Source organism: Silurus aristotelis (assembly GCF_946808225.1).
Source record: "Silurus aristotelis genome assembly, chromosome: 10".
In the NCBI taxonomy this organism is placed as follows: Eukaryota; Metazoa; Chordata; class Actinopteri; order Siluriformes; family Siluridae; genus Silurus; species Silurus aristotelis.
The window spans coordinates 23,259,462-23,287,200 of record NC_139583.1 but is presented as its reverse complement, the minus strand read 5'-3'; the positions used below and the strand labels follow the sequence as shown (position 1 = coordinate 23,287,200).

At 38.9% G+C, this 27,739-nt stretch overlaps 2 protein-coding genes across 4 annotated transcripts; one reads left to right on the top strand and one right to left on the bottom strand.

Annotated features, from left to right (window-relative positions):
* The first annotated feature begins 1,213 nt into the window (after positions 1–1,213).
* On the top strand, positions 1,214–18,506 carry mmp23bb (matrix metallopeptidase 23bb). 3 transcript variants are annotated; one of them, XR_014535488.1, is made up of 9 exons: positions 1,216–2,640; positions 9,852–9,961; positions 11,437–11,576; positions 12,483–12,650; positions 12,796–12,960; positions 14,800–14,910; positions 15,023–15,149; positions 16,298–17,009; positions 17,080–18,506. XR_014535488.1 is itself a non-coding variant. In XM_083553114.1 (9 exons), the coding sequence occupies exons 2-9, from the start codon at positions 2,560–2,562 to the stop codon at positions 16,491–16,493; spliced, it is 1,098 nt and encodes a 365-aa protein (XP_083409240.1). In that variant the 5' UTR covers positions 1,216–2,356; positions 2,433–2,559; the 3' UTR covers positions 16,494–17,027. The 3 variants fall into 3 exon arrangements, 2 of the variants coding, with proteins under 2 accessions (XP_083409241.1, XP_083409240.1); XM_083553114.1 differs by lacking the exon at positions 17,080–18,506 and having other exon boundaries at positions 1,216–2,356; positions 2,433–2,640; positions 16,298–17,027; XM_083553115.1 differs by lacking the exon at positions 17,080–18,506 and having other exon boundaries at positions 1,214–2,640; positions 12,507–12,650; positions 16,298–17,027.
* On the bottom strand, positions 18,236–27,737 carry pcyt1ab (phosphate cytidylyltransferase 1A, choline b). The gene is made up of 9 exons (XM_083553119.1): positions 27,506–27,737; positions 26,901–27,005; positions 25,789–25,879; positions 24,779–24,883; positions 24,063–24,214; positions 23,890–23,968; positions 23,646–23,788; positions 21,485–21,673; positions 18,236–19,429 (listed from the first exon to the last, which is right to left on the bottom strand). The coding sequence occupies exons 2-9, from the start codon at positions 27,000–27,002 to the stop codon at positions 19,253–19,255; spliced, it is 1,038 nt and encodes a 345-aa protein (XP_083409245.1). The 5' UTR covers positions 27,003–27,005; positions 27,506–27,737; the 3' UTR covers positions 18,236–19,252.
* Positions 27,738–27,739: the final 2 nt, after the last annotated feature.

Genomic DNA, 27,739 nt, shown 5'->3' with positions numbered 1-27,739 from the left:
AGGTTCCTGTGACCCTGTATAGGATAAACAATATAGAACGTTTGGGACTAAACACATGATCCAAGAGTGAAGTACTGAAATGTGTTATGGCCCTCATTTATTCATCTTCAGTAAATACATTTATCCTGGTTTGTAGTGAATACAGAGGATCTGCTTTCTGTTTTTACAGTATTTCTGAAAGTGTTACATCAGTATCTATGGAATGTCATTTACAATAAGTAGATGTTAGTGAAAAAGGGAAAAAAACAAACACATTCTTCAATCCTCAACCTCCAAATATGTGTATGAAATGTCTGAGAGCCAGCGTCTCATACTATTTGTTTTACACTTTATACTTTCTATATAGTGTTGTTTCAACACAGGGAAGATAAAGGAGTAGAAACTTAAACTTTAAAGTTATATAACTAGAACTCATACTAGTGTCAAAGCACAATATATTTTGGTTATTTGACATTTCGGAGATTCTTTACGCCACAAAAATCCATTGCGAGCATTAGCAAGAAGAAAGAAGCATTTTATTTGTCACATATGCAATACAGCACAGTGAAATTATTTCTTTGCATATTCCAGCACTGTTAGGGAGTTGAGGGCCTTGCCCAGGGGCCCAACAGTGGCAGCTTGATGACAATGGGGCTTGAACCCCTGACTTTTTAATCAGTGACCCAGACCTGTAAAACACTAACTTTGCTCAAGAAGAAGGATTTGTAGGCTTTGCTCACATCATTAATATTTTATCAAATGTTTGGCTTTTCTCTTTAATTAAGTCTTTTTTGTAAGGGAATATACAGCATTCAAGTCATATCAGCAATGCAACCTATGAAGTGATATGTGTAACGTGACCTAATACTATACTGGTTTGATTTTTCATTGATCGCTATTTTAAGCATGAATGACAAATGTATATAATTCACTTGAGAAAGTGAGTTTATACTGCATGATTACTGCTATGTCTAAGCTGAGGTCAGACATGATGCAGTGCCTTTGGAGCATAGGGAGGTTAAGGGCCTTGCTCAGGGGCCCAAAACTGTCGACTTGATAATAGTGGGACTTGAACCCTTGGCTATTGAGATCAGCAACCCAGAGCCTTAACAACTAACCTTCCCCAGAAAGACTCAGTAGGTTTTGAGGTTTTACTTATATATTTTTTTTTATATAAAATGTTTGGTTTTCTCTTGACTTGTGTAAGGGGGGGGATAGATAGCATGCAAAGCCTTCTTTTCTGGCCTAAACACTATCAGAATCAATTTACGTTGTAATATTTTTTTCCATGAATATTAATTAAATTATTTTCAACTGTTAACTCTATCATTTCATAATTCTCTACCCTTATAGTCATGTTTTATCCATCATGGGTCAAAGAAATCTCCATAGAGATTCAGAACCAACAGTGTGGGCACCTGTAGCTTCAAATACATGAGAATAATGCTGCTGCTTTAACCAATCAGATTTCGAGTTGGCAACAGCAGAGCCATCTAGCAGGCATACAATAATGTCTGCATTTTCACGTCCTTTAAATAGATGGTCCGAGAGCGCATTAATCAGAGCTAGCAGACCGCATCTATAGCAAACTGCACAAGCTAAAATATATTTGTGTGGATTTAATAGCTTTTGGCCAGTTTTATTTATTCCGCAATGGCTGGCAGAGGAGATCGACATGGATTTGGACAAAGATATACTCACAAGGTTATTTACAAGACAAAAAAAGAAAAAGCTGGACATTGTGAGGCAAGGTCAGCCAAAACAGTCCAAAACAGTTAATAAGCTTTTTCCTGAACATTTATTCTTTCCTGTAATATTTGCACAAAAACACTATTTGTCTTAATTTCAAATTTCCAGGAAACACATAATGCACAGGGTTACTGTGGTGGAAGAACTCAAAAAAAATACTATAAAAATGCACAGAAAACCTGAGGTGGATGTGTCATTTCATAAAGTTAATACTGATGCTTCTGCTAGAGATGATGCATGTGGGTGGTGCAGCTGTGACTACAGTGAAAGGAGACTTGTTGAATTGCGTTTGTTTGGTTTCTTGCTATCTTTCTTTTATCTTATCTAATACCTGGAGGATTTTTCTAAATATGTATGGCAAATATATAGAAGAGAAGTAGCTCATGGCATTCTTTTTCTCATGAAATGTATTGCTATATTTCCCAATAAAGCTTATACTGCATTCTTGGACAAGTTTTGACGCCTTGAATCGATTCACCTGCAAAGAGTCGCTCAGAGAAGAGTCGGTTCATTAGTGGGTCGCTCTTCTTCAGAGCTCCAGAGCTTCGTGCGCCGGACACATGGCTGAAGTTCGTGGGCAAAGAAACCAACAATAAACGCGAATAACGCCGTCTGCGTGTGGAGTAAGGTGGTGGGAAATGTTTTGTGTGGAGGTCGAAAAAGACTTTTAGTGTTTCGAGGGAAACAGTTTTTTTTTTTTGCAGGTTTTATTTCTGCAGGAATTTGGATGGGGGAATGAAAAACGGCGCATGCGCGTTTATCGGAATAAACTCGCATGTCAAACATCTGTTGTTTTGTGATTGAAACAAACCATAAGTTTTTTTTTTGGAGATGAGGTGGATCTGGATAGGATTTGTTCCTCTTGCGATCCAGGTGTCTTTGATTTCTGCGGGCATCTGGAGGAGAGAACAGGTAAGAAAACTAATAAATTCATTAAATGGATCACTTAGTGTTACACTTAAGTAGTTTTATTTTTATTCTGATTTCATAATTATCTTTATCAATTAGTTTTTTCAGAGAATGGGAGCTCAGCCTACTTTTTTCCACAATAAACACGTTTCCCATTTCATCAGCAGAGATGCATCACCTTACACCTGTATAATAGAACAGACTTCCCTGTTAGAATCTCGCCAAATATCGCGATATTAGGCGAGATCAGTGATAATTGATTACCATCAATTTAAGACGGTTCTATACAATGTGTAGGGTTTTTTGTCTACACAATAGTAACATTATTTTGCTATACAAAAATGCACTAGTTTACCCAATTAAATGCATGTAAAGTGAGGAATGTGTATTGATTTTTACAATTTAAGAAAATGTATCACACACTGAGAATGCAATACACATGTAATTCACTATTGTGTCCTTTTTTTTGTTTCTTCTTTATGGTCTATAAAGCACATTTCAGGTCGTTTTACTTCTAAGTCTCTAAAATGTTGCTGTTTGTTTAAAGTGTCTCCTTCAGTTTAAAGTCACTTGAGATACTGTTCAGAATACCACCCCTCATTAATATTCATGAGCAGAGCCCCATTATTCATAAATATTCATTAGTTGACTCACATACAATTTGAAATAAGACCTGACTCAATGACAGAATATGAAGCAAGCATAACAAAGATGTAAAAAAAAAAACCAATACTTCCCATATGATAGAAAATCAATCAATATTTGTTATCGTTCGGCAGATGTTTTCCTACATCACCCACAATGCTATTTGGTTACTTTAGACTGGTAATTCCTTTCTGTCTGAAGAGAATGATGCAGCTGTGCTTTAGTCTTCAGTGAATCCAGCTCTCTCGTATCCTCAAATAGACCAAGTTTGAAAGCTTCCACCGTCAGTGCCATCGTGAATCACATTCTGTAGTTTGCTAAACTAGCTGCTAGTTTGCTAAACGTCTCTGATGTAACTGCATTTTGGAACCTGGGGTCCAATGTGTGCCATCTCCACTCTTTCTACACTGAAGATCTCATTATAAATTTGAACATAATGGCAAGTTGAGAAAACAAGATCTTGTTCTTTTGTTTTATGAGAACAGCAAATCCCTCATCATTTATCCGTTATCTTTAAGGTTGCTGAAATGCATTGGATAAACCAGTGCTCAAATTGAGTCAAATCTCATAGGGGTCCTCAGTTGTTGTGTAATTCAAATATTTTTTACCAAAATAATCTTAGGTGCCCCCCTAAGTCTATTTTTAACTTGTCATCAGGGTTCCCTAATGCCTTATGGGGGTCCCGGATTCCCCCAGCCCCGCCCCAATTCGAGCACTGGGTCAAACACGTCTCATAGTATTGCCACAACCACTGACTTTGGCTGGAAATAAGGAAAATGCAGTGCTCATCAATAACGTTAGTACTGGAATTGCTTAACATATCAGACATATTTGACTATTTTAATGTATACTTGTACTATATGGACAAAATTATTGTGACACTCTTCCAGCCATATGTGTTTCTTCTTCAGAATGTTACCACAAAGTTGGAGACACACAATTGTATAAGATGTGTTTGGATGTGGTAGCATGAGATTTTGGCCGCACAGAAAGAATACATAACTTACATTATTTCCGTTTTATTTATTATCTGATTGTTTTATTTTAGAGAATTAGCGGATTCTCTCTGCCACATCTGTCTATGACTCACTCTTGATGCATGTCATGATGCCTCGGTCACATGTCTTACCTCCATCCGCTACCTTCTTAAAGGGGCTGCTCCGGCCGCTAACATAATACATTACCGCTAAATTCAAACCCCCAAGCAAGCAAAATGAACAAAAAATAACACAGAGGATTCACGTTTATTATTATATTTATAAAATACCAGTTTTTATGGTCATATCATTTTATTTTGTTGTATTTTTCGCCACACCTTAAAGTCCGGTCCATAAAAATATTGTCTGACATTAAACCAGGCCGTGGCGCAAAAAAGGTTGGGGACCGCTGATCTAGAAGACCCACACCCCTTCCAGCCCCTGTGCACAAAGCCAGCTCCAGGAAGATATGCTTTACATGAATTGGAGTGGAAGATCTCCTGCTGTAGAGTTCTGACCTCAACCATACTGAACACCTTTGAGATGAATCGGAACTGACTGCACCCCAGGCCTCCTCACCTCACAAACATCAGTACTTGACTTTACTAAAGCCTTTATGGCTCAATGAGCACAAATCTGCACAAGCACACTGCAAAATCTAGTGGAACATCTTCCCAATAGAGTGGAGGCTAAAGCAGCAAATGGGGATTCAATCAGGAATGGTGTATTCACAAAGCACATATCAAACTTATGCTCAGGTGTCCACAAACTTTTGTCTTTATTTAATTTGCTTCAGGGTGTTTTTTTATGTGTTCATTTGGGACTCAGGAGTCAACAAGCTAATATTACCCCAGTAATCTTTTTACTGCGATTTGAGTATGGATGGTGATTTGCACAGCAATAAACTCTTGTATGAAATCAACATATTATTACCTTCTGCTCCAAACCTCAGCAGGAATATGTTAATTTATTATTTAGTGTCATAAAAAAACCTAGGAAAGAAAATCAATAGCATGCAGTTGTACCGGTCTGCTTCATGCTGTCCTGAGAGAAATGTGCTGCGAGTATAAGAAATCACGAGAGCAGTTAAACGTTCAGAAACATAATGCTGGTTCTGGAGAGTTTAGGAAGCAGATGGAAGATTTAATTGAATTGCCATAATGTAATAGGAATGGCAAATTTCTCCAGGCTCCTTTATTCATAATTTCAAGTTGGGCTGCTTTGATTAAGGCCATCAAAACACACATCGTGGCATTGATTTCAATGGAGATGATTCATTGATGGATGAAACACAGTCAGACGTGAGTCACAACCAGTTTTCCAGTAGAGGAAGTTTATCTGGATTTACACCATTGTGGAAGAAAATATGAGACAGTGGTCATGGAATGGTCATGCATTGCCTCCACATTGTGTATAAATAGTTTTTTGTCATTTAAATATATTGTTGTACTGAGAAGCTTCAGTCGCTAAAACACATTCCTGAGTGTGATCACACTTGGTAATAAAACCCATTTTTATTTGGATTCTAATTCTGATTTCAGTTCAATACAGCAATATGATCCTACATTGACCATTTACAGAGGCGGAAAGAAACGTATTACATTTACTCACGTTAGTAGTTTTTTTAAAAACGTTTTTATTTTTAAATCTGCAATTTTACCTACGTATGTTTTGTGTGCAGTTTTGTACTTTACACAATTTTAAATCATATCAAAAAACAAATAAAAATAATGCAAGGGGATAAAAAATCTACTGCATTGATTGATGTGCAGGAGAACAAATGCGCTAAAGCGACAATTAAGAAAGATAGAGACGGAGAAGAGAGACGCCAGTGCTGCAGACCCAGCTGAAAGCAAAATGCCATCGAATTGAAAGTCTCACAGTCTGCAATATTTCTCATGATCCTAAATGACAGTATAAAAGGAGATTTTTTTTTTGCTGCAAAACTCACATATGTGCATAACTCACATTAGACTCAAGTGATGGACTGTAGCATTTTTTTTTGTTCTTGCACTTTAATTTGTAAAGGTGTCCCTACAAATAAAACCCCCTAATTTGAAGTTTGGATCTTCTTTTCCTTCTCCAGTACATTTAAAACGAGCTGCTTTTCACTTTTACTTGAGTAGATAAGAATCATGTAACATTTCATTGAAGTAACATTACTTTTACTTGCGGAGAATATTTTATTACTCTTTCTACCTCTGACCATTTATGCATTCCTTAGCTGTCCTACATGCATTCAAATAAACAAAATCCATCTTTACTCACAAACAAACCGAACATCTTTGTGACCATTGCGTTTAAAAAGATATTCACATTTTCCATGCCCAAGCTTGTGCCGAGGTGTTTGTACGTTCACTAAATTCTGAAATCGGACAAGGTGGTTTTGTCTTTGCATTACCCTCTTCGAGGTCTTCACATAAGTTTGTTGGCAAGTACACTATATGGCCAAAGGTTTGAGGACCCCTGACCATCACACCCATATGTGCTCACTGAATATCCCATTCCATATTTAGTCCCTTTTTTTTTTTTTTCACAGTTATAACAACATTTAACTCTTCAAGGAAGTCTTTTAATTAGTGTGGAGTGTAACTATGGATTTGGGGCCATTCAGCCAAAAAAGCATTAGTGGGCTGAGGTACTGTTGGGTTTCAGTCAGTGCAGTCTGAGATCTTCCACTTCAGACTTGGTACACCATATGGTCATAAAGCTGGCTTTATGCACAGGGACATTGTAATTTTAGAACATGTTTGGGCATCTTTTAGTTCCCGTCAAGGAAAATTGCAATGTTCCAGCATACACAGATGGTGCACGATTGTGTGCTCACAAATTTGGCATGTTAGTTTGAAGAAGAACCAAAGAGAAGTGTGATGAGGTGGATAGTGTGCGACATGTGTATTACTTTGTGTTTCATGGTGCAGGTCTCATGCGACAGACAGACAGACAGACAGACAGACAGACAGACAGACAGACAGACAGACAGACAGACAGACAGACTGACTGACTGACTGACTGACTGACTGACTGACTGACTGACTGACTTCTTTCTATCTATCTATCTATCTATCTATCTATCTATCTATCTATCTATCTATCTATCTATCTATCTATCTATCTATCTATCTATCTATCTATCTATCTATCTATCTATCTATCTACCATCCATCCATCCATCCATCCATCCATCCATCCATCCATCCATCCATCCCAATTGGAAATGTATTCAGTATCCACAAACTTAGGCAATAAGGCATGAAATAAATAAAATGAAGGTAATAAACTTAAGTTAAAGTTTAAGAAGTAGTTAAGAGTTAAGGGGTTAATTCCCAGTGCTGCTGCAGCATTATTGAAGGTTTCTTTGACCAGAGCTTTACTTGGACTAAGGTATAAGTCCTGTGAGAAAATAGCATGAAAAGTGTGAGGAAAAGGTCATTTGGAGGAGAAGGAGTGAATGTGCTTCTCTTCACATGTGGGTGACAGATATTTCAGCTCTTGCGAAGAGCCCTGCTGCTGGGAAATCAAGGAGATGTTGGATAGGGGCTTGCATTAGGGATTTAGCTTGAAACATCTGGCCAGCATTATTTCAGTGCCTGACTTCCTTTCAGTAGCACTCTCCAGTTCTGTAAGCCTCTTTCATGGTCATGACTTTTTATGCTCTGTATCCTACCACACCCCTGCCAGAGGTTCATAATATATTTGTAGATTTTATGCTTATTTTCAGTAAGATCACAGAGCTCTGCACACAGTTAGGGAATTGCTATGTAGGTTACAACCAGTTAGTTGCCATTGGCTAATGTTTCATGCTAAGATAATAAAAGAGCCAACTGAGCGGCTGAGTGATCAAAGAACTGAAGGGAATGAGGGGGACAGAGGAATGGAAATAATAGGGAATTGTTGCAGTTTGAACTTGGGAATGTCAGATATACTGATACATCTGAGCATACAGCTGCAGTCCAGCTGATGGACATGTAAAGATCAAATGTCAAGGATTAGCAAGGATTTTTGAACATTATGCATCTAAGCCTTACATTACAACAGCCTCTATTTATTAAAGCATGGTTAAATCTGTTAAATACACTATATGGACAAAGGTTTGTGGACACCTAACCATAAGGTTCATATGTAAATCTCATTTCACATGTATTTCATTTACTGTTATTATAACCTCCACTCTTCATTAGATTTTAGAGTGTGTTTTTTTTTTTTTTACTCATCCAGTCATCCGACTCCTCTTTATAGAGCTGGCTTTGTGCACAGGGAAATTGTCATGCTGGAACAGGTTTGGGTTTTCTGGTTCAAGTGAAGAGAAAATTTCATGCTACTTCCTTCACAGACATCCTATACAATTGTGTGCCTCCAACAGTTTGTGGAAGAACCTCAAATGGCTGATAAAATTCAGGTGCCCCAATATTTTTTTTTCCTTATAGTGTAGATGCCACAATTTGCTTATCCATCTATTTAATCTTTGAAATTTAAACTCATATTTGCTTGCAGTGTATGTAAATTGAAGTGTAATTGAAACTTGATTAAAAGAAAATGCAGAAAACACAGATTTGAGTTCTAAAAAAAATTATAATAATAAGCCAAAATTGTTTAAAGAAAGCCATGCTTTGATAATTATCCATAAACATAATTCATGTTTTTGTAAAAAAAAAAAAAAAAAAAAAAAAGAAATCATGGCATGACCCAAAAGACTAGCAAACAGTAAAATATGTTGGTGGCAGCATCATTCTTTAGTGCTTTTCTTCAGCCAGAACAGCAGTTGATTTTGGCCCAAAACCTTTAAGATTTTGCTTGTAACCTGGATCTCATCTTTCAGCATGACAGTGTGCCAAAACATATATCCGGATCCACAAAGGAATAGCTTATGCAAGAGAAGATCAGAGTTTTAGAATGAGCAAAACAGATCCCCGTCTTGAATCCTGCTAAAAATCTGTGCACAGGAGATGCACTTATACTTTAATGGCTCTTGATGCTTTTGTGGGGTAAAAAGGTATAAAATGTATAAAGTTTTGATTTGAAAACCAAAAAGACTGAGTGGTCTTATAAAATCTATAAATGTCTATAATAAAATGTCTGGTGCTTCAACAGACATTTGGTTCAGGGGTGTGCATACTTATTGTAATAATAAAATTCCATTTTTATACATTGTATTTTCACATTGAGGGATGATGTGAGGAAGTCGTAGCTCAGTGGTTAAAGTTCAGTGGATTTCTAATCAGCAGGTCATGATTTCAAATCCCAGCACCACCAAGCTGCCACTGCTGGGGCCCTTGAGCAAGGCCCTTAAACCTCAACTGCTCAAGGTGTATAATTGAAATAAGTGTAAGTCGCTCTGGATAAAGGCGTCCACCAAATGCTATTAATGTCACAACGCTCTGACACTGGAGACTTGAACGTTACATCATTTATTTTTTGGTTTCTTTTTTTTTTTTTTTTTTGCATCACTGGCATTCATTTCTGGAACATTTCATGCGCTCCAAACGTTCCAAAGTGAAGAACTAAAGTTCAGTCAACAAGCCCAAGTATTGTATTGAATTAAACGAATGATTCAGCAGTGATTTGTGATTTTTGTTGTGTCTCGGCCTTCAGGAGTGTCGTGCATCTGCGACCGGAGGACATACAGAAACGCCAGCTCGAGCCAAACGTTATGCCGTCAACCCGCTGGGCTACAAGTGGCAGCACTTCAACATCACCTACAAGTGAGACAAAATTCAGATTAGAGGAGAGAATGAACTTTGATGAGGAAGTTTTAAGATTTGGTGATGTGTAGCTGTAGGGGAAGAATTCACACACTGAGGCAAGTTTGTCCTGTGGAACCCTCTCTCTACTTGCTACAGCTGCCTTTTCTTTCCCAGGTAAAATAATAATAAATAGAATCCTGAGGTAAACACTCACTGTACTGCTCATGGAAATGTTTCTAAGAAAGCAACACATGAACTTCTAATGCTTATTTTTAGCATGTGACAGCGCAGGGTGGACACACAGTCAGTATGTGAGGCATTGATTATTGATTGCCGATGTGATTCACACTGGGTGAGCGCACAGCCCAGCCATCTGGTGTTTATTTAAAAAAAAATAGTAGAGAACCAAAGATAGAGGAAGTTGCTTCCATTTGCTTACGTAGGCTTTTCTTCAACTCCTGGAGAGAAGGGGTGCAACCAAATGCGAATACATTACCCTGAATAAACAGGGCACGTGTTCTAAACTGATTCAAATGCAGATTTTACTCAAAGCGTTTTTCAAGAAAGATTAAAGATTTAAAGATAGCAGTAGGGTTTTACTTTATAATCCGATATTTAAGTGCTTAAGTGCGATGTAGCTGAGCCTGAGGAAGTGACCAACCCAAAATTCACAAACTATATTGATTATATTTAACAATTGTCCCAAAGCAGCTTTACAGAGATAAATAGGTTATGAACAATTGAATTGATATTTTAGTGCCTATATAAGTTTATCCCTAATGAGCGAGTCAGCGGTGACAGCGGCAAATAAATCTCCTTGAGATGGTACAAGGAAGAAACCTTGAGAGGAACCAGACTCAAAAGGGAATCCTGATCTCATCTCGGTGAGCGAGATTTCAGTTTTATCATTGTTGAGGTGCGCCGTGCAGTGAATTGTTCACTGAGAGGTGCTTAAAAGCAGAACTGTTCATGCTAGTAACAGTCCTAAGCCATTGTAGCAGAAGTTTATATTAATTACAGTCCGTAGTTCTTGAGTTGGATCTTTAAACTGTTCATGTCAAACCATCCTTGGCTGCATAGAGTGATCTCCAACTAAAGAGAAATCCATCCAGAGGTATGGCGTCAGGATTATCCCCCCATGGTTTTGCTTGATTTCACACACTTCCGATTATAGCTATGATTAAATCAGTAGACACAAAACCAACTTATCTGTTTGCCATTAAACATATTATGACGAACAGCATAATATGCTAGTTTTAACCAATTTCCACAGATGAAGAAAAGGAGAAGTTTCAATGTGGATTTTATGCAGTTTCTACTTGGGAATGTACAGAAAATGCCAAAGATTAGGAGGTTCTGCATTTCTCCAGCACACACTGTGATCCAGTTCTGAGGGATATTAAAAGTATGTGCATGCGCACTGTTTCACACTTATGTTCTACCCAAACTGAGGTTCATCGTATTGCTTTTTTTTTTTTTTTTTGGTTATATAGGATCACAGCGTTCCCCAACACGCTGAATAAAGATGACACCCGTAAGGCCATCAGCATTGCCTTCACCAAATGGAGTGATGTCTCGCCTCTGACTTTTATCGAAGTCACCAACCCTAACAAGAGTGCTGATATCATTATTGGTGAGTCCTGGGGTGTGTGGTTGGAGAGTAAAGTATATTCTCTGTAGGATCTCTCATTTTGGACTGTTGCTGGTTCCTCCTTAAGAAGATTTCTTCATATGGGGCAGCGTCCATCACACACAGAACCAATGCATCAGGGATGATCAAAAAAAATTATTTTACCATGTTGTTTCACATTGGCAGTTTTTTTTGTAATGTATGAATTTTTGTTGTATTTTTTGCTGACAATTTGGGTTTTCTGATACTGGATATTTTAGTAGTAGTAGTAAACATCGGTGGATGAAGTACACAAACCATGTACTTGAGTTGAAGTGGAGATAAAGTAGGTAAAATATTACTCCTATTACTTTGCCTTCCAAAGTACTATGATTTGTTGTGGCTTATTATTATTGTTGTTTAATCACTTCCACACCAATCTATTAATAGTATGATATTAATTAGTCCAAGACTGATTTGATATTTATTACAATTATAGAGGCCATGTGTGTTGTGGCAAGTTTGAGTCAGGAGTTTCTTCGGTCATTTATTACTTTCAAAATATTCTGCTTGCTGCTGAACTGGATGTTGGTGATAAGTAGATACCATCAAACGTCAATCAAAACAGAGCGCACGCTCCCCAAATAGAAATACTTCAGTAAAGAACAGATACACAAAGTTTTACTTCGACACTGTCCACCACCGGTACACATGTGAACTCATGGACTATCAAAACCAAAAAAACCAACAAGAAACATTTTGCGGTTTTGAGGTTTGTGGTAGTTCTTTGGCTGGTTCCATTTCCAGATAAATAAAGTGTGTTCTTGAGGGTCCTGATTCTAATGAATTGCCTTAAACACATTGGAGGAGACATTTTCTTAATGTCCTATAATCTGCTCACTGACCAACTCCAAAGCTGTTCCTACACAGGTTTCTACACGTTTAATCACACAGACTGCTGGTGGTCTCCACTGCACCCCTGCTTTGACGGGCTGAACGGAGAGCTGGCTCATGCCTTCCTGCCCCCGAGGGGGGAGATTCACTTTGACAATCATGAGTTCTGGATCCTGGGCAAATCTCGTTTCAGCTGGAAACAGGGTAAGTACTGATCATTTGGTGTACTTGTTGGCAGGTGTATAGTGGAAATGAACAAATGTGATTTGTCCACTCCTGAGACACACTATGAGGAAGTTTTCGTATCCCTCTTTCTGTTCTTTCTACTCCCTTACATCTCCATGCACAGGTGTATGGCTCAACGACCTGGTTCAGGTGGCAGCCCATGAGATCGGCCATGCTCTCGGCCTGTGGCATTCACGTGACCCCGGCGCTCTGATGCACCCCAACGCCACGTACACAGGGCAGCGTGACATTTCTCAGGATGATATCTGGGGCATTCAGCGTCTTTATGGTAAACCAGGACTTTGATTTGTTCGGAATGTCCTTTTTTTCCTCTTTTTTTTTTTTTATGAAGACCATCGTGAGCCACCAGTGCAAGCAGTTTAGGATGAAAGGCTTTGATCAAAAGTGTGACTGGATTTTCTGGGATTTGTACCTGTAACCTTTTTGTTATTAGCACAAAACATTAACCACTAAGCAACAGCAAGAAAAACAAACACAGAGGAAATGTGTGTGTGGTCTTCTGTGTTGTCTTTATAGTAGGCCTGAGAAGTTGAGTTTGGCAACAGGCCAGTGTCTTCAACACTGTTTACTGAGGGGGCCAGTGTAGTAATATGGAGAGACTACTACAGGAAACACGTTTACGGAAGGTTTATTTGAAACCGATGACTGAAATGTATTTAACAGTGCGTTAGATTTTCAAATTATCTAAAAATGAGCACAGACTGAAAGGGCTTATTGTAGTGGCAGCAGTTATGAATGGGATAAAAGGGATAGCTCGCTCGCTCTCTTTTTTTTTTTTTGCCATTTTTTGCAAATGTATTGTATTTCCATTTGGGGAGATTTGAACTTCACTACATTTCAAAGTCAAATATCGTACTTTTTACTCAACTTCATTTTGTGAAATCAGTCATTCCTTTTTATTCATAAGTGATTAAAAACTTAACACAGCAAACAACCAATCAGGGTAGAGCGCACTAAAAATCGTTGTGATTGCCACTTCAGTTCAGCGTCAGATCAACAGCAAGCAGAACATATAGAGAGAAATAAACGATGGAAGAAACTCCTGACTCAAACTCGCTACACCCGTGTCCTCATTTACACGATTTGTTTTTCAGTAGTGGGAAAAAAAGGTTTTGGGCGCATGATAATTTTAATAGACATCAATCAGTGTTTGACTCATTAATATCATTCTTTTAATAGATCAGTGTGCTAAGAGTAACATTAGACTCTTTTCACATAAACTAAATTAATTAAGCAACAGTCTTGTGAGAAAGATGATAACAGGAACATTATAGCCGTAATAAATCATAGTACTATGGATACTTGCGTACATTTGAAGGCAAATACTTTTGCACCTTTACTCAAGTAAAAGTTTAAAGGAGCATTTTTACTGGAGAAATATTTGATGTATCTCTAATTTAACTCAAGTACATAGTTTGTGTACTTCGTCCACCACTAGGGGCAGCGTTTATGAATGGGAAAGCAGAGCTCCTGTCTCTCTCAACGTTTTTTTTGGCATCCACATCAATTTAGCACTTGGATCCAAGTGTAAAAGTTCCACCATTGCTTGTCAGAAAAATGCACAGAGCATCTGTTATAGTCATATCGGGTGATTACAGTGAAATCTCCAGAAATTTCATCTCCTTTTGGGATAATATTTTACAGCCTCTCTGTCTGTGAAACAGAGTCATGGTATTAAACATTAATAACGTGGATTATTTACACTGCTGTTCTGGGTTTAAATTGTTTCCTCAAAATGCCTTTGGAGATGAAAGATAGATAGATAGATAGATAGATAGATAGATAGATAGATAGATAGATAGATAGATAGATAGATAGATCCAACATTATTTTATGAATGAGTAAAAACATTGACAACTGCTCAAAACTAAGTTTCATTATCTAAATTTTACAGAAGTCCTAAGAGGGCATGCATTATAATATTTTGTATACTATCTCCTCGTTATCCCGACTTAATTCTCTTTGTTTCTTCATCCGATTCGTCTGATGTCTGACATTACTTACTTCTTCCTTATGCTGTGAATGCTCTCTACATATTCTCAGTCTCCCACTCTTCTATGGAGACTGTTTCACATAAGTATAAATACATGCTTTCGTGTGTTTTTAGGCTGCTTGGATAAGAAGCGTGTGTGTGACCCCTGGGCACGGTTAGGCTTCTGTGAGAGTAGACGGAGTTTCATGAAGAAACACTGCCCTCAGCGCTGTGACCTGTGTTACGGTGAGATGTTGTGGGGGAGCTTGTATAAGTGAAAAGTTACCGCATTTTTTTTTTGGAGTATTTATAGAGTATAACAGCATATTGGAGTATAAGACAGTTGTTTGCACCTCAGAGCCCCCGGAAGCTGGGTCTACTCCAACTCCTCCTCCTGTCAACGTCAAGATCAAGATGGTGCCTCGGGGGAAAGTAGTGGGCTTCCGCTGCGGGACCAAAAACATGAAAGTGCCTCCAAAAGTCAGGTAGTGCACACACTCCAAGTGAGAAATGCGTAGGTGGAAAGCCAGATTTTAAACCCGTGACTGAGGAAGAAACACATTCGCAGATTCTCAATTGGCAACTACAAGGAAATAATCATTCTTAGACACATAATAAAGATGGCTAGACTTGGCAATACACTGTATGTGAGTGTTCGATGGCTTGTGTGCAGACAGGATGCTGTGGAAGTGGGACACTGTGGGAGTGGGACCTCTTCTGGCAGGAAGGAGAAATAGCCCGAGCTGGTGTGCTTGGATCCTTCCTTAGACCACTTTTGATAATACTGACCACTGCAGACTGGGAACAGCCCACAAGAGCTGCAGTTTTGGAGATGCTCTGACCCAGTCGTCTAGAAGTCACAATTTAATATATATATATTATTTACACACACTACATGGGCAGAAGTTTGTGGACACCTGTCCATAAGATTCACGTGTTTTCTGAACATCTTTCACATTTAGTTGCCATTTTCTGTAATAATAACCTCCACTCTTCTGGGAAGATGTTCCACTAGATTTTGGAGTGTACTTGTGGAGATTGGTGCTCATTCAGACACAAGGGTATTTAAGATCTTGCACTCCAAACCATGCACAACATATCTTCGTGGGTCTCCTAATTAGTCGGGAATATTTCGTGCTATCGCATCTAAAGACAGTTGGGGAAGAAACATGTATGGCTGGGAAAGTCAGGTGTCCCAATATTTGTCCATATATTTTGTTTCTGAATTTCTGAGTGTAGAAAGAAAACCTTTTATTAGCTTTGGGGAAGCTGCAATTGTAACAATAGGAAATGTATTTATCAACATTGCTTAATACATTGCTACTGATGATTCACGAATATTCATGAGATGCAAATTTGGAACGCCTCCATTTTCTAGCGCCTTACCCTCACTACCATAGTTACGCTAAGCTACCGAGTGTTGGTTTACCGGAAAAAAAAAAAAAAAAAAAAAAAAAGGCAAGAGGCCGATCTACATTATTTGGACAGTGCACTATTGAATGAGTTGTTTTAAAAGTAGTTTTGATACAATTATTTAAAAAAAGTGTTTGAAGGTTAAAATAATTATTTAACTGCGGACTGCAAGCACCTGCAAAGACCCTCTTTAATATCATTGCGGTCTCCCACTCCTCAGGTGGTATAAGGACGGAGAACAGCTGTTGACCTCCATCCCCGGCTACATCGCCATCAAAGATCGCAATCTGCGCATCGTCGCTAATGAATTCAACGAGGGAACCTACACCTGCCAGATCCACCGGCGAGGCAGTGTCATTTCAGCAAACTCATGGGCCATCAGGCTCAAACCAGAACGGCCATCGAACAACAGTTGATGGCGGCGAAGTGACGGAGAAGCTCTTCCACTACCTCCTGCGCTCCCGACCTCTCCGAGCGACTCATTACCTCACATTCAGAGTCTCTCGGTGGAGGACATCATGGACCAGGTTCATTCAGAAACGCTGAAACACAAGGGCTGTCTCGTAAAAAAAAAATGTTTAGGGCTTTGTTTTATAAGTATGCATATTTTTTTATCTCATCAAAGTTAGTGACCCGAGACAGAATTATACTATAGAAATGTTTCGTCGTTCTTTATATTGGAAGCTGTAGAACACTTCGGTCTGGTGTCTCAAACATGCTCCAGTGCATTCGAATATTCAGCTTTTTAGTTTATAGAATTACCCAGAGACCCATTGCTGCAAAACTGAACAAAGGGAAAGAAACTAATAATACACTCATAGGAGGTAATACCAAATCTGGCTTTTCTTCTCTCATCTCTATAAATGGGGAAGTGGTAGCTCAGTGGTTAAAATGTTAGCTTTCTGATTGAAAGGTTGTGAGTTCAAATCCCAGCACCACCAAGCTGCCACTGCTGGTTTTTGCCAAATGGCATAAATGTCTATAAAGATCATTCACACACAGTTAACACATTTTCCTTTTGTAATAAATATATTATATATATATATTTAAACAGGTTCACTTGTCTACTGTGGGGAATTAAAGAATCAGCCAGCACCACTGCATCTTTTTTCCTCGACTTGTAATTAAATGAGTGCATCATAAACATTTATCTGAATGTATTAATAGTGTTGCTGCTTCACATGGTTTCCTCTGGGTTCTATGGTTTCCTTCAACCTCTAAAACATTCCAGTAGGATATTTAGCTCTGCTAAATTTGCCCCATGTGTAAATGTGAATAGGTTTTGGATATACAATAAGCCTGAATATGATGAAGCAGTTACTGATGATTCATTTAAGTCATATACACTATACCGCCAAAAGTTTACGGACACCTGGTCATAAGTATAGGATGTGCTTTTTGAGCATCACAACATTCAACATTTAGTCTCAGTTTCCTTATAATTCCCTCCACTCTTCTGGAAAGATGTTCCAGTAGATTTTGGAGTGTGCTTGTGAAGATGTGTGTTCATCAGCCACAAGGGAACTGATGTAGGTGAGGAGGCCTGGGGTGCTGTTCCAATTCATCCGAAAGGTGTTCAGTAGGGATGAGATCAGAGCTCTATAGCAGGCCAATCAAGACCAAACCAGAAGAGATAATCAGTGTTCATCACTTTACCAGTCATAATGTTATGCCTGATCGGAGCATCACATAATAAACATCACAGTTGTCTGATAGAAGGGATATTTAGAGGAAAAAGGATTCCAATGGTTATATTCATGCCGGTATAGTAATCGTACAAGTGGGCTTCGCTACATTCCTCCTGCATTCCCTGTGTCTGTATAAATCCATCACACTCACTCACTCCCAGTCTCACTCACTCAGACTAATGTAAACAATTTGGAGAAGAAACCTTTCCAAAATTCCAGCATCTGTGCCGTATTGCAGCACTTTGCTCAGACGTCTTTGTTCTCATTCAGAAGGCTATAAAACGAGCGCCTAGTAACGTTAAAGGAATCGTTTGTGCAAAAATCAAACGTGTACAATTTTTCCCGATGCCAAACACGACCAAAATGTGAGCACTGTGGCCCTGGTCCAAAACGTATATACTCATACACCATATACATGTTGACTGATGTGAATCTAAAGTGAGTCAAAATTGTTTGGGACGAACGGAAAATCGCAAAAGGAATAACACATTTATTGTGGCAGATTAGAAAGACACTGATTATGAAGCAAATATGATTAGAGTCATAAAATTAAGAGTTAAAAAAATAGTCATTTGACTTTGCACACGCATGCCATCGGAACACACATGCAATAACTTCACCCTCACAGGGAAATGATTATGTTTAGTTTCTCCAGAATGGCAGCAGATCCAGTGTTTGTAGCCTCCATGTGGTTTACATTGGAACAAAAAGAGGACCATATTAAGCTTTAAAGGAACAATTTGGCCCCAAAAAACTAAAACCTCAGATGTAGTTAATCAGGCAAGCCATCTTTAGGTTTTAGTTTAAACTCACAAGCATTAGATATCTACCAGTTTAGCATTTAGAAAACGTCACATAGCGAAACTCATTATTAGTCGTTACTGGACCCAGTGATAATGTATAAAATACATGCGAAAAATTGACACTTTTTATAAACGGTTATTTCATATAGACTTTTGATTCTGTGGTATATGATAAACTGGTAGCTATACGTTTTCCAGACCTGTTCGCTTGATTGATCATTGTAGCACCTCGATAAACCTAAAGCCACACACCGAATCCCGATGTGACTCAAAGAGGTCCATTTCAATTTTACCTGAACTGTCCCTTGTTCCTTTTACCAGGTGGATGTGGATTGTTGCTTGTTGAACCGTTAAGAAGTTAAAAAAACAAACAACCAGCAAACAAACAATGGTCTAACGTGCTGTGACGGTAACGGTAAGTTTCACAGTGGTGTGCAGTGAGAGTCATGCTGAACTGAAGAACTTGTGCACAAATCAAAAGTGTATAAAAAATGCAAGCGAACACTGATTAAATCTGAGAATCATTTCAGTCCAGGAAGTCTTACTGACCCTGTAATTAATGCAGCCCGGTGGTCCTAATCAAACTTCTACAATAGATCAACCTAAAAGCTGTGTTACAGTTTAGGACTCTCAATAGTCACTCTTGCCTTGAGGTTAAAACAGGAATATCAGTCCTTAAGCCCTCTAGTCCTCGTCGTCCTCGCTGATGCTGCGTGTGTCGGACGGGAGGGTTTTGGTGAAGAACGGAAGACGGAATGTTGGAGAAGGAGAGCGCTCTTCCCAGGTGGGGCTGCTGCTGGGGCTATGTCTGGGGCTGATAGCCTGCAGCATGCGCCCTTTCCCTTCATTCAGCATGTGCTTCTAAAAAAGACAGGATGGACAAGATTTTAGGGCAAACAACACATTTTTAAGCTTGTATGGTGATTTGCTGTCAGCAGTTGCTCTACCCCATATTCTGAACATAATCGGTGTTCTTTCGGCTGCTCCCATTAGGGGTCGCTACAACGGATCATCTGTCTCCATTTCACACTGTCCTCTACATCTGCCTCTTTTAAATTCAGCACATGTATAAACCTCCTCTTTGGCCTTCTTCTTTTTCCTCCTTCCTGGTGGCTCCATCCTCAGTATTCTCCTACCCATATACCCCATGTCCCTCCTCTGCACATGTCCAAACCATCTCAATCTCACCCCCCTCACCTTGTCTCCGAAACGTCCTACATGCGCTGTCCCTCTAATAAACTTCCTTCTAATCCTGTCCATCTTCGTCACTCCCAACGAAAATCTCAACATCTTCAGCTCTCCTACCTCCAGCTCCACCTCCTGTCTTTTACTCAATGTCACTGTTTCTAATCCATACAACATTGCAGGTCTCACCACAGTCCTATAAACTTTTCATTTCACTCTTGCAGATACTCTTCTATCAAAAATCACTCCTGCCATCACTCTTCTCCATTCACTTCACCCTGCCTGCACTCTTTTTTTCACTTCTCTAACACACTCTCCATTACTTTACACTGTTGACCCCAGGTACCTGAACTCCTCCACCTTCTCCACCTCTTCTTCCTGCAACCGCACCACTCCACTGCCCTCCCTCTTATTCACACACATGTACTCTGTCTTACTCCTACTGACTTTCATCGGTCACAAAACAATTATAGCAGGCAAAATACAAATAGTAATGCATTAGATTCAGTGATTCCACTGACTAATTTATTAATGCTTCACTAATCAGACATACACCATCACATAGGGTTTACCCTCCATGATTACAGCTGGCTTTTAGATCAAGATAATACAGGGATGATGAGTAAATCTTGTTTGTGAAGTTTTTCAGGCATCCAGATCAAACACAAAAGCATCTCTCAAAACTACTGCTGGGTGAAGCCAAGATGCCTTAAATGCCCTCTAGTGGTTATCTACGGTACTTCTAACCCAACAACATCCAGATTGGTGAATAGATCTAGAAATGTACTTTAGTATTTTTCTCCACAGTTGAGTACTTCTCGGGGATGATATTAATAATCACTCAGATTATTTAGATACGTGTTTTTTTTTAAGGGACATTATTAGACATTATTGATCAGGGTGTGACTGACTGATAGATACGGGATGAGTTGGCTGTTTACAAATGTAATAGTTCCTCAAATCATCTAATTAATCTTCAGTTGGAAATATTGCTGTGTTGCAATTATGCTAAGAATATGTTTTTTTGCTGGCATTATGAATATCTGTGCTAATAAGAACTCTGCATTATATAATCAGCTGGGTAGAAACCAGTGGTGGATGAAGTACACAAACCATGTACTTGAGTTAAAGTAGAGATACACATAATATTACTATAGTAAAAGTGCTTTTTAAAACTTTCAATTGAGTAAAAGAATGAATAGAATTATAGAAAAAAAAAGAATGATAATAAGTCAAACACTGATTGATATCTATTAAAATTATCATGAGCCCAAAACCTTCTTTTTAATTATAAAAAAAAAATAAATCATAAATCATAATAAAAAGAAATCGCACAAATAAGCACACGGGTGTTGTGGCAAGTTAATGTCAGGATTTTCTTCCGTCAATTGTTTCTCTAAAAATGTTCTGCTTGCTGTTGAACTAACTGATGCAGAACTGTATGTTTATCCATTCGTAAATAAAAAGGATTTTCGCAAAATGTAGTTGAGTTAAAATAAAAGTCTCCCCAAAAGCAGATATGTGAAAAAGCTACTTAAGTACAGTAACGAATTACATTTACTATTCCAGAGAAAACATTACTCAAAGGGCAAAAGTAAATGGTTCAATAGGCCTCAATAGATCTTCTTCAATGTTCTGTTTTTACAGAAATTAATGTAGTGAAGTTATATAGATTGTTAGAAGTGATACAGAAGCACATAACTGCCCCATACATCCACCCCGCTGTCTCACCAGTGCCCCGTCTGGTCCAAACATCTGCAGGAAGTTGCCGATGAACTCGCGCGATTTCTCCTCCCACTTCTGGATAAGGTCGATGCTTTTCTCCTCCACCCTCTGCACAAACTCTTTACTCTTCTCCTCCACGTCTCGTACCTTCTGCTTCACCTTATCCACATGCTCCTGAAGGTGGTACTTCTTTTCCTGCAAAGATCACTCAATTTATCTACTCAAAATCAGTGTTAATTCGGCTTTCATCTGGGTTTCTGGTGCAAACAGGGTGTTGTCAGTATAAATAGTTGAGGCCGCCATTGCATGTAGTGTATTTTTCATGTATTTACACCTCTTTTTTTCTGAGCTGTAGGGGGCACCGACCATGATCTTGGGTACAAATTTGAGAGGTGACTGTTACTGATCCATTGCTAAAACCTCAGACAACATTAGCAACATTACTAGTACACTTATTTGCAATTGTAATAGTATTGTACTTTCTCTCTCCCTCCTGAACCCAGTGCATATTTCATAAATCAGACCTCTTTGCTTGAAGTTGGTCAAAACTGCTTAAAAATCCTACCTAAGGCACCTCCACATTTGTTTTCCTCCTAGTTTTATCATCGGACATGTCTCACACATGGGCTGGCTCTCGCTGATCAAAAGACAGATACCGGCTAGGCAGGAAGAAGTCTAACATTCTTTCCTCATAATACGTAAAGCCGATCAGGCGCATCTTTTCTAACTGCTCGTCCTGTGTCCCTGCCATAGGATCATCAATCTGCATTGATAAATACTTGCAAAACTGGCAATTCAAAATGCTGAAACTTGTTCATCAGCATACCTCAACTAGACAGTCTGCATATATTTTTAGGGCACGTCAGCACAGATGTGCTGGGCATGAAATACGTAGCACAGTAGGACAGCCGGCATCATATACATGATGCTTGTTTTAAGGAGCATTTCGAGGGATTTTCCGATTGAAATATATTTAAATCTTCTTTCGGGTGCTCCCATTAGGGGGCGCCACACCGGATCATCTGTCTCCATACCCCCCCTGTCCTCTACATCTGCCTCTTTCACACCAACTACCTGCATGTCTTCCCTCATCACATCCATAAAACTCCATTCCTTTTTTTGCCTGGCAGCTCCATCCTTCTTCATCCTCAGCATTCTTCTACTGATATACCCCATGTCCCTCCTCTGCACATGACCAAACCATCTCAATCTCGCCTCCCTCACCGTGTCTCCAAAACGTTACATAATTCAATGAATGAATCTTTTTCAAAAAAATGTTTTTTAACTAAAATGCAGAGCAAGATGATGCTTTGCAAAATAATGCATTTTAGACGGTTTTTTAATGCCTCGTTTTCAGCCGAAAAACAAACAGTTACACGTACAAACTGCTAAATGTGCTCATTTTAAGGAACTGCAGCTTAATTTGAGTACTTTTTTTTTTATCTACAAAAAATAAAGAATATTGCTTAAATAGTGCAATGTGGAAAAAGGAAGTGAAATGCAGAGCTACACAATAGACTGACCGGTGCATATGGAAAGAATTTTCTGAGTAAAGACTCAGGAATGAAGGAGCAAGAGACGACAATAGATACACTACATGGACAAAAGTATTGGGACACCTGACCTTTCCATTGTGTCAGTATGTGGTCCCGTTCCAAACTGTTACAACAAAGCTGGAGGCACACACTTGTAAATTATGTCTTTGGATGCTGTATAATAAAATTTTCGTTCACTTGAACTTGGTAAACCAAACCTGTTCCAGCATGGCAATGCCCCTGTGCACAAAATCAGCTCTTTGAAGATATGGTTTGGAAAAGAAGATTATAAATGGCCTGCTGTAGAGCCCTGATCTCAACCCTATCTTCCCCGAAGAGTAGAGGGACGTATATGAGCAAATTGGGACCAAATGTGGAATGCGCTGCTAAAAAAAAAAAAAAAAATCACATACAATACTTATGACCAGGTGTCCGCAAACTTTTGCTATATATAAAATAGTGAAGCTGGTAGTAAATAGATTGCTTAGAAGTGAAGTTATGAGGAATGTTATTTCTTTAATAACGAGATCCAGGAACATGCATCTCCAAATTAATTACATTTACTACCGTGACTCAATAATGGAGCACAGAATCATCTGAAATCGTCTACCCAAGATGCTGGTTAAACTCACATTGATGAAGCTGACGTTAAGCTCCTTGGCAGTGTAGCCTCTCTGCAGATTGCGTCGAACGTAAACATCGTAGTCCCGGACGATGCGTGTGATGATGTCAGAGGTGGAGACGCCCTCTGTCCTTTGTGTAGGTGCAAACATGCCTTAAAATAAAAGAATCATTCTTAAGAAAAAATAAAAAATTTAATCAATTGCCAATATTCATGTATTGTACTCATTTATTTTTTTTCCGTTTGACACCGACCAGCCTCCTTTATGTGCTTATAAACGTCATCACTCTCATCTGAAACGTACGGGATGTCGTCATGGGCAACAAAGTCAATCTGCGTGCAAGGAAAAAGCCATTTCGAATTTGTCAAATATCCACTAAATGCCATGAATGTCTGTATGTCAGACATCCTCTGATCGGTCACTCACTCTGTGTTCGGTCAGGAACTCTGGTGTTAGGGTCCACGGGGCGTCCCTGACCACCTCGTCCACATAGCGACAGTGACTCACTGCATCGTACCGCTCGTCCTCGTTCATTACAGTAAAGCCTTTCAGCTTGTGTGTCAAAGCGTCACTGCACACTGTAGAAAGAGCGAAGGAACAGACATGAGAGCGTTTATATAAATTGTTGTGGGTTGTCCATTGATACAAGTGAAGCACCATGAGATCCACTTGTACTGAGGGTTTTTTTCTATTCCTGTTTTATTCTATCAAATCACATCTTTGCCTGTGTGACCTAAACATGGTTGACAATCAGACATTTGTGATCAACAAAAAGTAAATAAATTATTAGTGAAATAGTTGGAAGTTTAGCAGTATAGGCATTAAACCAGAAAATACTACAATGGCAACTGATGTATTGGTCTCAATGTGATCCTGATAGCTGTTTTTATTTTAATTATATAGTTTTTATAGATGTACATGTAAATATGCCATACATTTCTAAAACTAAAGGCTTAGTTCAATCTGTCAGTCTTGAGTTGTTTGAGCTGAATATAAAAATGATCAAAACACACACCACTTTATAGCTTCAATCAGCAAATGAATAAAATGGTTGCTGGAGTTGCTTTTTAAACCATTTGCCCTTTTGTCTTCACTGATCACAGGTCAGTTAATCACTTAGAGAAGAGTTTCACGCTACTTACCGCCCACAATGAGATGAGTGTTTGGAAAAAGACATTTCGCCTGCATCAGGGCTCGAGCGTGCCCAGAATGAAACATGTCAAAAATCCCGTCAGCGTACACACGCACTAAACACGAGAAAGAAAAAAACAGGACAATTTCTTTACTCAATGTAGCTTATACGATATAGCAAAAGTATTGGGACAACTGACTTTTCCAGCCATATGTGGTTCTTGCACCAAAGTTGGAGGCACACAATTGTTTAATGTGCATATGGACTTCACTTGAACTAGGAGACCCAATCCTGTTCCAGCATGACAATACCCCTGTACACAAAGCCGGCTCCATGAAAATATGATTTTTTGGAGTGGAAACGCCTGATTTGACTTTAATAACGCCATTGTGGTTGAATGAGCAAAATATCCACAAGCGTACCTCAACATCTAGTGGAACATCTTCCCAGAAGAGTGGGGCTTATTATAATAGCAAATGAGTAATAAATTAGTTTAAAAAGGGCAAGCCAATTCAATTAGATTTACCTTCAATTTCTAGGTATAATATACTGTAGCCCATCTGTTACTAGTTAGAGGAACCCCATCCACCAGCTACAATGAGACATGCTAATGCTGGTCCATTTTAGCATGACGGTGACACACACACACACACACACACACACACACACACACACACACACACACACACACACACAAACACACACAAACCACTCTCTACTCTGCCTACATGGCTAATGTTCCTGTCGGATGGATATTTTTTGCTTGGTGGACTGAAAAATATATAAAAAATAATAATAATCATTTCTGTATCACACACACACCACAATTTCAGTGTTACGGTTGTTTTGAAAAGGATTTGGTACCTAATTCATATTTGGTTTGAAGTGGTCCTGTGCAAAGTCTGTAGTGAAGGGGGATAACAGATGACCTATAGTCAATAACTGTCTATCTAAGAATGTTTATTTTGGAACTGTTTGAAGATAAAATAGACAGAAAAAAAAAGTACTGCATGCAAGCACCTGGTGTGCCATCACGGGCTTCCTCTAGGTTAACACGAGTGTATGGTGTGGACTCCAGCTGATCAGAAAAAGGTGCAGGTTCTGTCAGGTTCTGGAACACACACACACACACGCACACACACACAAACAAACAAACAATTAAATTACTTTAACATTGTCCCATGACAGTCGCAGCAATGTTGCCAACAATTACCAATCACTATGATAACCACTGTTTCTCTTACGCAATCACTAACCACCACTGTTCCCTAAAACCAATCACTAACCACCACTGTTCCCTTAAACCAATCACTAACCACCACTGTTCCCTAAATTTAATCTCTGATCATCAATGTTCTTTATAACCAATCCCTGATCATTACTGTTCCCAATGACCAATCCCTGATCAGTACTGTTTCCTGTAACCAATCGTTGACCATCTATGTTCCCCATGACCAATCCCTGATCAGTATTGTTCCCACTGACCAATCCCTAATCAGTATTGTTCCCACTGACCAATCGCGATCATCACTGTTTCCCATGACCAATCCCTGATCAGTATTTCATACCAGCACTATTTGGATTCCACTTCATGTAGAGTTTGGACATTGGACCTCTTTGAGTGTTTAAAGGCTCTGGCATGGAGAAGCTGGTGTTTGATCTATGATAATCTCAAATGTTGAGCTATTTTATGAGTTGCTCAGTAGCTCCTGGTTCCATAACCTCAAATGACTGTAAAAGACTGTAGAAAGAACATTACTCACATTCCGGTGCTCATGTTAGTTCTCACTCTTCGCTGTTTTGTATTAGTTTAATGATTTATAATCCCACTTTTGATATCAACCAAATCAGGATGGGTTTCCCTTTTGGGTCTGGTTCCTCTCAAGGTTTCTTCCTCATAACATCTAAGGGAGTTTTTTCCTTGCCACACTAAACCAGGCTGCTCATCAGGGATAAACACACATCCTTCACCTTAATTTCTAAATCCTGTAAAGCTGCTTTAAGACAATGTCTATTGTAAAAAGCACTAAAGAAATAAACTTGATTTGACTTATTGTTCCCCATGACCAATCGTGATCATCACCGTTTCCCATGACCAATCCCTGATCAGTATTGTTCCCAAATAACCTCACCGAAGTCCTTGCTGTTTTTCCACCTCGGACATCTCTGTCCGTGTTTCCATTTGGTTCCTCTCGTCTTCTTTTTCTCATGAGTCCTGAACTGTTCGCCTCCATGCCCTAAATGTTGGAAAACTTTGTCATTTAATACTTCATCATGTAACCAATCACTGACAGCAAGACGATGTACAGAATGGTGCGATTTTATTCTTCAGCGTTACATGTTTTTTTGGATGACAGATTAATTGTCAAGTGCTTATGGAATTATATTTGAAAAACTACTAAACACGTCCTGAAAATAAAGAAGCCGTGTCTGTTTTTCACTTCCTCTTCATCACAAACTACCTCAATGGTCTGGAAAGGGAAATAATAGAATAAATACACTTTCCTGTTCTGTTTGTATGACTTTTATGAAGTTGACCTGAAAAGTCAACAAACATACTAGGATACTAAAGAACTGAAGACCTAACAGAAGACTTCATACTATACAAAATATTTCTAATAATACTACATTATATATAATAATATAATATATTTTATCAAATATTAACATGTACAGAGCAATGGAGGGGAAAACAGGGGGAAAAAATGGGGAAAGAGATAGAAGTGGAATTACTGACCCTGAGTGGAGTTCAGTCGCTGTGAAGCCGCTTCAGCGTTGCACTGTGTGTGTGTGTGTGTGTGTGTGTGTGTGTGTAGCCGCAAACTACGACTTAGTGAAATGACCCACTACATTTCTTTTTGACATTCAAAAACTAAACCGCTGTTTTTCCCCTTTCTGACACACACACAACCACACACACAACACATAAAACCACACACACAACACATAAAACCACACACACCACACACAC